The 12,967-nt window shown below is 37.0% G+C and overlaps 1 protein-coding gene across 9 annotated transcripts in view; it reads left to right on the forward strand.

Moving 5' to 3' along the window:
• fancm (FA complementation group M) overlaps positions 1-12,967 on the forward strand; it is a 172,992-nt gene that overhangs the window by 61,384 nt on the left and 98,641 nt on the right. For all 9 annotated transcript variants that reach the window (XM_043697331.1, XM_043697332.1, XM_043697329.1 and 6 more), the window contains 5 exons: positions 1,913-2,023; positions 3,206-3,304; positions 5,814-6,004; positions 8,949-9,155; positions 10,271-10,517. In XM_043697331.1, the coding sequence (XP_043553266.1) occupies positions 1,913-2,023; positions 3,206-3,304; positions 5,814-6,004; positions 8,949-9,155; positions 10,271-10,517 (855 nt within the window). The remainder of the gene's footprint in view (positions 1-1,912; positions 2,024-3,205; positions 3,305-5,813; positions 6,005-8,948; positions 9,156-10,270; positions 10,518-12,967) is intronic.

Raw genomic sequence — 12,967 nt, forward strand, 5'->3', positions numbered from 1 at the left:
TAACTTTGCCAAGGCCTCTTCAAGAAATGTCTGACTGCTAATAGTTAAAAATCGCACAACACCAGGTTATAGTCCAAGAGGTTTATTTGGAAGTACGGGCTTTCGGAGCGCTGTTCCTTTGTCACGTAGCTATCTGATTTTTAACTTTGTCCACCCCAAACCAACAACAGCACCTCCACATCATTGCTATTAGTTAGAAGAACAAGTGCAGCAGCCACTTGGCAAAAGCATGACCTGCAATTTTTCCTTCAAGTCATACATCATCTTGACTTGGCACACAATGTTGCCATTCTTTCACTGTTGCTTAGTTAAAAACTTGGAAAACCCTTCTAAACAGTACAGTAGGTGTAGATATAACATAGAGTATGGTGATTCAAGAAGACAGCTCGAAGACACCTTTAAGGCAAATTGGATGTGCAAGAAATGTTGGCCATTCCAGTGATGTCCACACCTCCTAAATAAACTAAACAAAAAAGTTATCCTTTGAAGGAATGTAGAAAAGAGAGGAAGGCACAATTATTTTGAACTTTCATATGGTACATTGCATTTATTTGACAGGATTCATGATGAGGCTAAATGTGCATGATTCTGAGAAACTAGTGAGTTTGATGAGCTGATCTGATTCTCTATTCTGTTCCTAAAGTTTAATTATAGAGTCATAGAGATGTACAGCATGGAAACAGACCCTTCGGTCCAACCCGTCCATGCCGACCAGATATCCCAACCCAATCCCATCTGCCAGCACCCGGCCCATATCCCTCCATACCCTTCCTATTAATATACCCATCCAAATGCCTCTTAAAAGTTGCAATTGTACCAGCTGCCACCACTTCCTCTGGCAGCTCATTCCATACACGTACCACCCTCTGTGTGAAAAAGTTGCCCCATAGGTCAGTTTTATATCTTTCCCCTCTCACCCTAAACTGATGCCCTCTAGTTCTGGACTACCCCTCCCCCACCCCCAGAGAAAAGACTTTGCATATTTGTCCTATCCATGCCCCTCATAATTTTGTAAGCCTCTATAAGGTCATCCTTCAATCTCCGACGCTCCAGGGAAAACAGCCCCAGCCTGTTCAGCCTCCCCCTATAGCTCAAATCCTCCAACCCTGGCAACATCCTTGTAAATCTTTTCTGAACCCTTTCAAGTTTCACAACATCTTTCCGATAGGAAGGAGATCAGAATTGCACGCAGTATTCCAATAGTGGCCTAACCAGTGTCCTGTACAGCTGCAACTCTTGTACTCAATACTCTGACCAATAAAGGAAAACATACCAAACGCCGCCTTCACTATCCTAACTACCTGCAACTCCACTTTTTTAGGAGCTATGAACCTGCACTCCAAGATCTCTTTGTTCAGCAACATTCCCTCGGACTTTACCATTAAGTGTATAGGTCCTGCTAAGATTTGCTTTTCCAAAATGCAGCACCTAGCATTTATCCAAATTAAACTCCCATCTGCCACTTCTCAGCCCATTGATCAATCTGATCAAGATCCTGTTGTAATCTGAAGTAACCTTCTTTGCTGTCTCATCAATCCTCTTTGTTACTTCTTCAAAAAACTCAATCAAGTTTGTGAGACATGATTTCCCAAGCACAAAGCCATGTTGACTATCCTGAATCAGTCCTTGCCTTTCCAAATACATGTACATCCTGTCCCTCAGGATTCCCTCCAACAACTTGCCCACCACCGATTCTTAGCTATTCTTTCCTGAAACCAGCAGGACGTTGGAGCATTTTAAAGTATTCATTTTTTTCTTTGGTATTGTGCTTTTGCATTAGCCCTCTTGAATAAAGGTTCTAGATTTAGCAATTTTATAAATTTCTGTAAGAGTTGTCTTTTTTAAACACTTCATTCATCTGAAATAATGAAATTGAGAAAAGGAATCTGATACCTAATACTTTTTTTTACAGGAATGACACGAGCACGGAATGAGCTGTGCAAAAATACTGTCTTCAAGGAGTTGTATGAACAGCTGAAAGCTATGTTTTCAAATGGAAGCAGCCTTTTTCATTCACAAATAGGTACCATGATGCTTTGTATTTTCATTTGAATAGTTTGTTCACTTTGCCCTACCTTTTGTTCCAGTGCCTCTTTACACAGCATTAGCTGCCACTTTCTGGTAAGTCTTTGCTAACTGTTTGTGGCATTTAAATTGATTTTTTTTGCATATTAGTGAATAAGTGTTAGGGTCCCAGGGTGCTGGGGAATTGCCCATTAAAAGTTTAAACTTTCCTGTCAATTTGCAAAGAGTCTGTGCTGTGAAATGCCCAAGCAGTCCCTACACTTAATTTTGAGGGTATGTCTGTATCTGACCATTGAGATCTGGGTCATTCATTCAATTGATGTTGTAATTTACAGTAATTGCTTTTTGAAGATTGTAAAGATCAACCTAGCCATTACATTTTAAATGCTCGACTTATAAAATCTGATGTGAAATGAACTTAAGGCATCCTTTGATATCAATATTCACTGTCATTCACTCATAGCTGGAAGATGAGGAACTTCTATGCAGATAGAGCAAAACCAAAGTGATATAAGCTGACTGTACAGATCTTTTAGAAAGTTGGCAGGGTGCTTAGAATCATATGTTGCTCTATAATGATGGCTACTGTGAGGTATTTTTGCCATGTTTTGCCATAAATTTTAAGTGGTATACTCAGTGAGGTGGCCTACTTGCATAAATATGTTCCAAAGACTAGTGGATCTATATATTTATGAACTGTCTGATTCATTTCTGGAACAATGTAGTGCTGAAATTGGAATGTAAGTCAACATCAAATCTTGCAAAACTATGATTTCATGTTTGTTGAAAGTCTCAGCTAGAAACATCAAAGTTGACTCTCAATATTATGGATTGTATAAGGAAATTTAGTCTGGTCCTAATGGACTGTATGCTTCATATATATATAAATTTTTACATATATTTTTATATATCTGTATCTAAATAATCAAGTTTTATAAATCTCTTCACTTCTAATGTGTGTACAGAATATTTAATGAGGAACAGTAAAGTGTCAGCATTTTCTTTCCTTAGAAGTACCTTCATTTATCAATATTCTGAGAGATTGTGAAGTTTTTCTTCATTCGTGATGTCACTTGGGCATTTCATCATTACTCATTGTGAAATATTGGTGTCTTTTTAAATTACAATTCTCTGCACATGTACCTGATCAACATTTATCTCACTAGCAAAATACTTTCAGGGTCTGAAAACAAAAAGCAATTCATCTACAGTCACCCCAAATTACAAAAACTTGAAGAGGTTGTTGTGGGACACTTCAAGACTTGGGCTGACTCTGGAGGTAAGGTGTGTCTAGACTGTGGTATTGATTTGTCAAATAAAGCTAAGAACTTGATTGTTTCTTTTCAAAAATGTTTTACCTGTGCAGTTTTCTGAAGATAATGTTTTAATTTTAAAACTTTTCTTAATCCATTACTGAAATTATCTTTTCTACAACAATCTTATTTTTAATGATTTGCAGCTGCAAATTGTACAGAGCTCTATTCTACTTTGTTTAGATATAGAGTTTACAAATATCAATGCTGGACATCGAGCACATTAGTAATATTAAGGGTCAGGATTTGGCTGCATTTGTAAATTTAGTGCTGCAATTGGTGACCAGCCTGTACCTTGAAATACTGTAGTCGTTTTGGTGACGTTGCAGTGATGATGGTATTAGACTGGAAATTCCAGGAATTTTAAATGTTAAACAATGGTGATAAGAATCCAAATTGGGTGGAGCATGGCTTTGATTTGGTGTGTGATTTTTTTGATTAATGGAGGGATTGGAGGATGGTGTATGTTGCACTGTTGGGATGAACGGGCAACAATGATCAGAGAACTTCAATCCAAATGTTGATGAGAAGATGTGGCTGCACCCATCCAGCTGTTTAGGCATTGCCTCATACTTTTCATTTGAGTTTAAATAGATGATAGAGAGGTGTTAAGGGATTGGATAATGCAGTTGTATAATTACAGAAAGTAAATTCAGTTATAACATGTTTTATAGTGTTGTAGAAATATAGCACATGCTTTCATTGTAGGCAATAATTTTGCAGTTAACATTCTTTTTTTTGACAAAACATATTTTAATGAACCTCCATGTTCAACAAGGCTCAAAAGAAATTCATTTTCAAAAAAATTATGTGGAGGCTATGGAAGTGGAATGCACGCTCAGCACTGGTGAGGAAATTGGTGCTTGCAATCCCCAGTTTTGATTTGATTTAATTGAACAAATAAATTGAACTTGGCCCTTCAATTTTCCGAACAGCATTCCTTCTGTGTACTCTGAGTAGCCAAATTGAATCAATAACACCATAAGACTGTAAGATGTAGGAGCAGATGTAGGTCATTTAGCCCACTGAATCTGCTCTGCCATTCAGAAATCTTGTCTGATTTGATAATCCTCAACTTCATTTTCCTGCCTTTTCTCCATAACCTTCAATTTCTTTATTGATTTAAAAATATGTCCATATAGTTATATGTACTTAATTATATGTACTTAAATATATATTTAGTTGTATTTTGAATATACTTAATATCCTTTAATGATCCAGCTTCAGCAGTCACCTGAAGTAAAGAATTTTACATAATCAGTTCCCTTTGAGAAAAGGAATTCCTCACCTCTGTCTTAAATATTCAGCTCCTTATTCTGAGATTATGTCCTCTGGTTCCAGAATCTCTCACAAGTGGAAACCTCCTTTCCACATCTACGCTGTCAAATTCCCTCAGAATCTTGTATGTTTCAGTAAGATCACCTTTTATTCTTCCATATTCCAATGTGTAGAAGTAGAATAGTAGAAGTGGCAGATGGAGTGCAATGTGGGAAAGTGTGATGTCAAGCACTTTGGTAAGAAGGATAGAAGCATGGATTATTTTCCAAATGGGGAGAAAATTCAGAAATCTAAAGTGCAAAGAGACTTGGGAGTTCTAGTCCAGGATTCTCTCAAGGTAAATGTGCAGGTTGAGTCAATAGTTTGGAAGGAAAATGTAATGTTGGGATTTATTTTGAGAGTATGTGGATATAAAAGCAGGGAGGTACTTTTGAAGCCTCTATAAGGCTCTGGTCAGACCATATTTGGAGTATTGTGCGCAGTTTTGGGCCCCATATCTCAGGAAGGATGTACTGGCCCTGGAGCAGGTTCAGCTGAGGTTCAAGAGAATGGTTCCAGGAATGAAAAGCTTAACAAATGAGGAATGTTTGAGGTCTCTGGATCTATACATGATGGAGTTTAGAAGGATTGAGGGGGGGGTGGGGGTGGGGGTCTAATTAAACAAAGAGAATACTGAAAAGCCTGGACAGAGTGGTCATTGGTAAGACATTTCCATTGGCAGGAGAGACTAGGATACGAGGGTGCAGCTTTAGAGCAAAAGGAAGAACCTTCAGATCGGAGATGAGGGGAAACCCTCTTCAGCCAGAGAGTGGTGAATCTCTGGAATTCACTGCCACAGAAGGCTGTTGAGGCCAAATCATTGAGTATATTTAAGATGGAGGTAGATAGATAGGTTCTTGATTGTCAAGTAGATCAAGGATTACGGGGAGAAAGCGAGAGAATGGGATTGAGAAACTCACTAGCCATGATTGAATGGTAGAGCAGACCTGATGAACTGAATGGCATGATTTCTTCTCCTATGTCTTTAATGCCTTATAGTACAGGGACAATGTATTCGATGTCTCCTCATAATTTAGCCCTTCCTGGAATCAGCCTAGTGAACCTTTGCTGGACTGCCTTCAGTGCTATATATCTGATTTTTTCTGCTGCTTCATTGGCTGTTAAACTAATTATCTACACTTTATGACTGCTTTTCAGGTCCAAAAATATCTGAAGGAAAGAACAGTGGTGTAAATACTCGTGTTATGATTTTCTCCTCATTTCGGGACAGTGTTCAAGAGATTGCTGAGATGCTCAGCAGACATGACCCTCTTGTGAGAGTCATGACTTTTGTTGGGCATTCTTCAGGAAAGAACACAAAAGGATTTACGCAGAAGGAACAACTTGAGGTAACCTGTGGTATGGCAACTTTCAAGCACTAGTCTGGAGTTTGAGGAATTTGTGTTGTCCAAAATTTACTCAAGCATATACAGTGGAAAAATACTTTGAATGAAATCTTTCTCATCAATAGAGAGGGAAGCCATTTTTATACACCCCTGGAGAAATCTACCCAGTACAAATACCCTATCAAAATGAGAGTTTCTGTAACCATCTTATTCCAGCTTGTTAAATTAGATGGTAAAATTCAATCAATTCTGTGTTTAATCAACTTTAAATTTCAATCAGTTACTATTAGTCCTTTTAACAATTGCAAAATCAATGAGAAATTTAATAACTCATAGTTGCTCCATACTACTACTCCTGGTTGCTGCACACCAATAATTTACACCGAAGGGATAACTTGAGATTGTGTAAATGCATGCTTCAAAATATATTCTTAGAAACTTTTATAATGCTGCAAGTAATCAATTAATGTAAACTCTCAGTATCGTAAGAATGAGAGAGTTTATGATATTTACTGACTTTGTTGTGATAAAAGGTAATTTCTGTGATTGCATGGTGAGAATTAAGTTATTCAACAGAAAGTCGAACCAATCTTTAGATCCAAAATGTCAAAACCCTGCTAATGGTAAATCAAGTAGGCTTGTTTCTTAACAGTTGACCAAGATAAGTTCTATGAATGACCTTTGAAGTGAGTAGCTAAAATTATTTCATTTTAAATTATTAAGCGATCCAGACCATTATTTTTTTCAGTGAAGGCACACTTCATAGGATTGAGTAAAGACCCATCCTACTGTTTTCTCTCCAGTCTAGACCTTCTGAGGAACCAGCTAATTTGAAAACTGTCTTTATAATAAAAAAAAAGACTCTTGTCCCTTAAACTGTTTAGCACAAACAAGCTGCAAATTTTCTGCTGTAATGAATGGTTTAGAGGATTTACATGAGTTCAAATCCCTCAAGATCTTCAGAATCAATTCTACAGTTCGATTGCAGTCTAAGGAAAAATAAACTTTCCAAATCTGTAACTGCACGTACTGCTTTGCCAATACATAAGTGGCTGTGGTTAAACCTGGCATATCAAACAATTATTTTACTTATGGATTATTGATACCTTTTCTACTATTAAAAATCTGAATCTGATAATGTCTGAGTTTAGACCTCTCCAGCAAATCCAACTTGAAAGCATAGTCTTTCTGGTAGCTTAATACACTTAAATTATGAGCCCCGCTCTGAGCCGGGGGTTGTTTTGAGGAAGCGTGTTGGTGTTCATGTTGGTGATGAAGAAAGGTAGGGGAGGGCAAGGTTGCATGATGTGATTTTTCCTGAATTGTAGCCATTGTAGTCAAAATGCGTTTTTATACTGGTGGATATTTTTAGTCTGGCAAGTTTATACAATTTTCATTGCAAATTTTAGTGCATACTTCTATAATAGAAACAGAAAATTATTTTAAAATGGTGTATGGAAAATGGAATTTTAGCATTTATTGCTTAAGGAAAAATAGTTAAGTGTTATTGCAACTGTACAAGGCATTAGTAAGACTGTACCTGAAATATTGTGTGCAATTTTGGCCCCCTTACTTGAGAGAGATAATTGTTTTGAAGATAGTTCAAAGGAGGTTCACTTAATTGATGGCAGAGGTGATGGATGGCATTTACTTTAAGGCAGATTGAGCAGTTTAGGCCTTTCTGGAGTATGGAAGAATGAGAGGAGATCTAATTGAGGTATATTAGAAGCTAAAGGGGGTTGACAAGGTTGACAGAGAAAGCAAGTTTTCTCACATGGGGCAACCTAAGATGAGAGGTTGCAGTTTTAGGATCAAAGTTAGCAGATTTAAAACAGATGAGGAAAAATTACCTCTCTCAAAGGGCCACGAATCTACTAAATTCTCTACCTCAGGTTGCGGTGGATGCTGGGACATTTTGTAAATTTGAGGAGATAAATGAATTTTTATTGTCCAAATGTGTGTGTGTGTTTTTTTAGTAATGGGTTGAAGGGTTACGAGGAGTGGACAGGAAAGTATACTTCTGCCTTGGGACCTTCCAACCACATGGGATCAATGTCGATTTCACCAGTTTCTGCATTTCCCCTCCCCCAGCACTGCCACCTTGACCTGTCCTACCTGTCCATCTTCTTTCCCACCTATCTGCTTCACCTCCTGTCTGACCTATGACCATCACTGCCTATCTTTATCTACCTATCGCATTCCCAGCTACTTTCCTTCAGCTACCCCCACCTCCATTTATCTCTCAGTCCCCTTGGGCCATCCCCTCATTCCTGATGAAGGGCTTATGCCCAAAATGTCGACTCTCCTGCCCCTCGGATGCTGCCTGATCGGCTGTGTTTTTCCAGGACCACACTTTTTGACTGATTTCCAGCATCTGCAGTCCTCACTTCCTCCTTACTGAGCTAAGATCAGCCATGATTTGATCAGATTGCAGAGTAGGTTGAATTGCCTACTCCTGCATGGGGCTTCTTATTTAATGATGTCTGTACACATTTGACAAATAAACCTGGTACCACCTGAAAGCTATACATGTGCATTGCCATAGGCAATTGACTGGTATGATGTAATTACATATTCACTCGAGGCAGTTCATGATTAATGTTGTTGTTCCTGAAAATGGTAATTCTAGCTTCATTTTACTTCATTCATACTTTGTGTAATTTTTGAATAATTGTTCTTGAGGGTTTGGAGGTGCAGTTGCATCATAAATGTCTTGATGTAAATTGGAAAATTATTATGTAATCAATAGCTGAATTCGGAATATTGATAAATGAAAGTTTTCTGCGTATTTATTTATAATTGGTGTTTTTCTGGTCAGAATGCAAATGAGATTTTAGGATAAGCTAGTTTGTTGGGATCACATTTTGTAAAGACAAAGATAATCTTAATACTTTATAGCACTTACATTGCTTGAAAAAAATCTTCATTTCCATATTTTCTATGTAAGGTTATGAAACGCTTTCGGGAAGGTGGTTATAACACATTGGTTTCTACATGTGTTGGTGAAGAAGGATTAGACATTGGTGAAGTAGATCTCATTGTTTGCTTTGATGCCCAAAAGAGCCCCATTCGCTTGGTACAGAGAATGGGTCGGACTGGCCGGAAGCGCCAGGGCAGAATTGTGGTTCTCCTTGCAGAGGGACGAGAAGAACGGGTAAGTTTTGTTTTTAAAAAAAGAATTTGGGAAAAATAATAGCCAATGTTGTAACTCTTGCAAAAATTTTGACTTTATGTGCATTGAATTAGAATCAATCTATAAACCTATACTATGTTTACTTCGCATTAATGACCCCTCCACACTAACTGTCCTTAATTTAGCTCAGCATTTAAAAGCCTAAGGGCAAATATAACCGCTGTCTTCAAAATCTCTAGGTCAAGGGCAGCACAAAAGAATGAAATTCTCAAGTAGCTTAAATGTGCATTAAAATTTTGCAAGTCAATTCATCTTAAAATGTAAGGAAATGTTTATGTAGGTCTGTTATTTTGTGTTCATTTGTAAGGGGATGAGTAACAAATAGGATAATTGAATTAGTGTGTAAGAAATTCTATAGTTTGGGCTTATAAGAATAAGGGTCAAGATTGTGGTGCTGGAAAAGCACAGCAGGTCAGGCAGCATCCGAGGAACAGGAGAATTGACGTTTTGTGCATAGGCCTCTCATCAGAAATTTCTAATGAAGGACTTTTGCCCAAAATATCGATTCTCCTGCTCCTTGGCTGCTGCCTGACCTGCTGTGTTTTTCCAGCACCACACTCTCAACTCTGATCTCTAGGATCTGCAGTCCTCATTTTCTCATAGTCTATAAGAATAAGCCTAATGAATATTTAACTTGTTTAATTTTTATTTCCCTGTTAGAGTGACTGAACTGAAGTAGTATAATTTCCAACGTAGTATAATTAATTGTTGCAGTGGATTTGTTTTTATTGATTTCCTGATTGGCCTAAGTGGTTTAAAGATTTGCCATGACTACAGGGATGGAAGTCTGTTTGGTATGGAAGTCTCTGTGTACATTAGAGTATGCAGAGTTGCATCTTTGGGGGGGAGGGGGAGGGGGAAGAAAGGATCTAAATTTTTTTTAATGTATATTTGCATGTTGGCTTATGGTACACTGTCCAGAAAGGAAAGAAACAACCAAGTAGGGAGATGAAAAGTGCAATTGTGAAAACCAAGTAAAGTTACAGGAAGTTGTTTTGAATAATAGCATGGGAGAACAGTGATGCTTTAGTATTTATGAAGCTACTTTCTATTAATGGATATGTTTGTGTTTCTAGAACTACAACCAGAGTCAATGTTCGAAACGGAACATTTACAAAACTATTGTAGGAAATGGCAATAAGTCCTTTCACCTTTACTGTAATAGTCCACGCATGATTCCTGATGGTATAAATCCTGTTGCACACAAGATGCACATTACCACTGGCGAGTATGAATCAAGCAGTGTATCAAAGTATTCATCAAAACCAGGAAGAAAGTCAAATATTTTACTTCCAGAATCATTCACGTTACACAGAAACCCAGGTATGAAGGAAAGCTAAGTGATACTTTCTGCATTTGTGAATAGATTAACTAAGCCAGAATTTTAATAAAAGTTTAATTTATAATTTTATAACCTCGTAAGTTTACATTCGCTTATGTGTCTATTGTATAATGTTGTACGGTTGCATGGCTTTTGTGAGAAGTGCATTCAAAGTAATGGCTTTTCAGATTTAATGTTGATACTTTTGAGGTTTGGAATCAACTCTTAATATTTAATTGAATTTGACTTTGTCAAATTTAATTAACTTAAGGGTATAGAATGCAGCATATTATGTGCAACAATATAGTATGAAATAAAATCTCGAAATATCTACTTCTCATTTCTGCCTGTGTTAACGTTGCAGTTGGACATCCTGGCAACTTTTTTAACACATTTTTTCAGCTTTTAATGTCAATGTTGTTAATTTTCAAACTCTTTAAATTTGAGTATAGGTTAGAAAGTCAGCTTTGAAGCATCTCAAAATGTCCGCTCAATCTGGTCTATAGTGAATCAATATGATTTACTCCATAAAATCTACAGAAGTCCAATAAGGCAGCTCACTATCCCTTCTCAAGAGCAACTAGAGATGGGCAATAAATGCCAGCTTTATTTCTTATGTCCATGCACTGTGAATTATTAAATTTAAAATATGCTTTGACACCAGAGGGAAATTTCTCATACAGAGCACCTCTGGAAAAAATGGCATTTGTTCAAGCTGCATTAAAAGAAAATGTATATTATTGAAAGTCTTTCTCAGGAACACTTTGATAAACATTGATTTGCTAAGCAATTTGGGAGTGGCTCAGAGCCAATTGTGTTGGTTAGGGATATGGGAGTCACATTGACCAGACCAGGTAAGCATGGCTGGTTTCTTCAGCAAAAGGCCATGAATGAACTAATATAGGTTTTTATAATAGCAGAAAGTGTTTAAAGAAAAATGTCTGTGCCAGTTTGTTTTGATTTCTAGTTTTTAAAAAAAATCTTAGAGACATGGTTTGATTTGAGCTGGCTTTTTCAGTCCAGGCTTCTAAATAGCTTTTGATCTAATAATCAATACAAATTATTAGACTTTGGCAGTGTTTAGTCTAATAAGCAAAGAACCTATTTCTGAGTTGGACTATTTGTCTCAATTTGGCGGTAACCTTAATAACCCTGATTGTTCTTGAACTTCAATGGAATTTACACACCAAGTCAGGCCAGTCAGCCTAAAGAAGTAGGCTTGATGTCCATTCTCCATTAGACCCTTAACCACACTACTTACCAACTTCTTTGAAACCCATCAGCAGAACCTTCGATCCTTTCTCTCTTCCCTCTCATGTATTGATTATAATCTTGTCTATAAAATGCCAATGCTATTTGCCTTAAACTGCTCAGTGTGGTAATGAGATTCTCATTATAACCAGTCTCTGGGTAAAGACGTTTTTGCTGACTTCCTCTGTTATTAGTGACTATTTGATATTAACTATAGATATACCCATAAATGGAAGCACCCTTCCCTATCAGACGTCAAAAAAATTCTATTCAATCATCTCTTAGTTCTTTGTCCATATAAGAGAGCTTCATATTCCTTCGTCTTCCTGATGGATATAACCTCTTGGTTCATTTAATAGCCTTTTATCTAGGTAGTTGAACAAATATGAATTGCTGGTGACAGTTCAGTGTGATAGTTAATACTGGTGTTTCTTACAGATTTTTTTTGTAAAAAATCTGTAAGAAAAATCTGTAAGATGTGCTGTCATAATGAAACTTTATTTGATATAAAGTATTGCTTGAATTGTGTTTTACTGTTTGACTTGATCTTGTTCATTGTCTGTCAGACCTGCATGTTTTCCATGTTGCAGAAAACTAATTGGGTAGGCAGAATGCCTTCGTCATCGTGCACTTCAATCATATCTACACAGTCTAGGACTGTACAAAATGTTAGCCATCAGCTTATCATTGCATAAAATTAGTAGTCCATCAAATCTGTAGTCAGGTAGTTTTTACTTTGCTGTTTTTGTCATTCTTTTCTAACTTGCTCTCTTTTTCACGCTTATAAAACTATCACCCAACTCAGAAGTGAAACTGAATTGCTGCATGGAAGAGAGAACCTGCATGAAAAGAAATAATTACTCTGAAATACATAGATTCGTGATCGTGTTTTCTCTGCTGCACTAATTTTACACAGACGGTCTTCCAATTCACTCACAAAACTTTGATTATCTCCCTTGAAATGCTTAGTTATTCTTTATAACCTGAATCTGGTTTTAGAACTTAACTTGCTTCAACAAACATTGAACTATCCTTGGTCTGTTCTTGTGCAATAGATTGAGGTTTTCAGCTCTATAGTTGTGTACAAAGGTCTTTATAGTAGTTTATGAATTTTCTTTCATTGAAGGTCAGTCTGCATATTGACACTGTAAAGAATGACAACTTACGTTTTTAATCAATGCGACAGCATTTATGATGTTTA

This window comes from Chiloscyllium plagiosum, chromosome 10 (genome assembly GCF_004010195.1).
Source record: "Chiloscyllium plagiosum isolate BGI_BamShark_2017 chromosome 10, ASM401019v2, whole genome shotgun sequence".
NCBI classification, from domain to species: Eukaryota; Metazoa; Chordata; class Chondrichthyes; order Orectolobiformes; family Hemiscylliidae; genus Chiloscyllium; species Chiloscyllium plagiosum.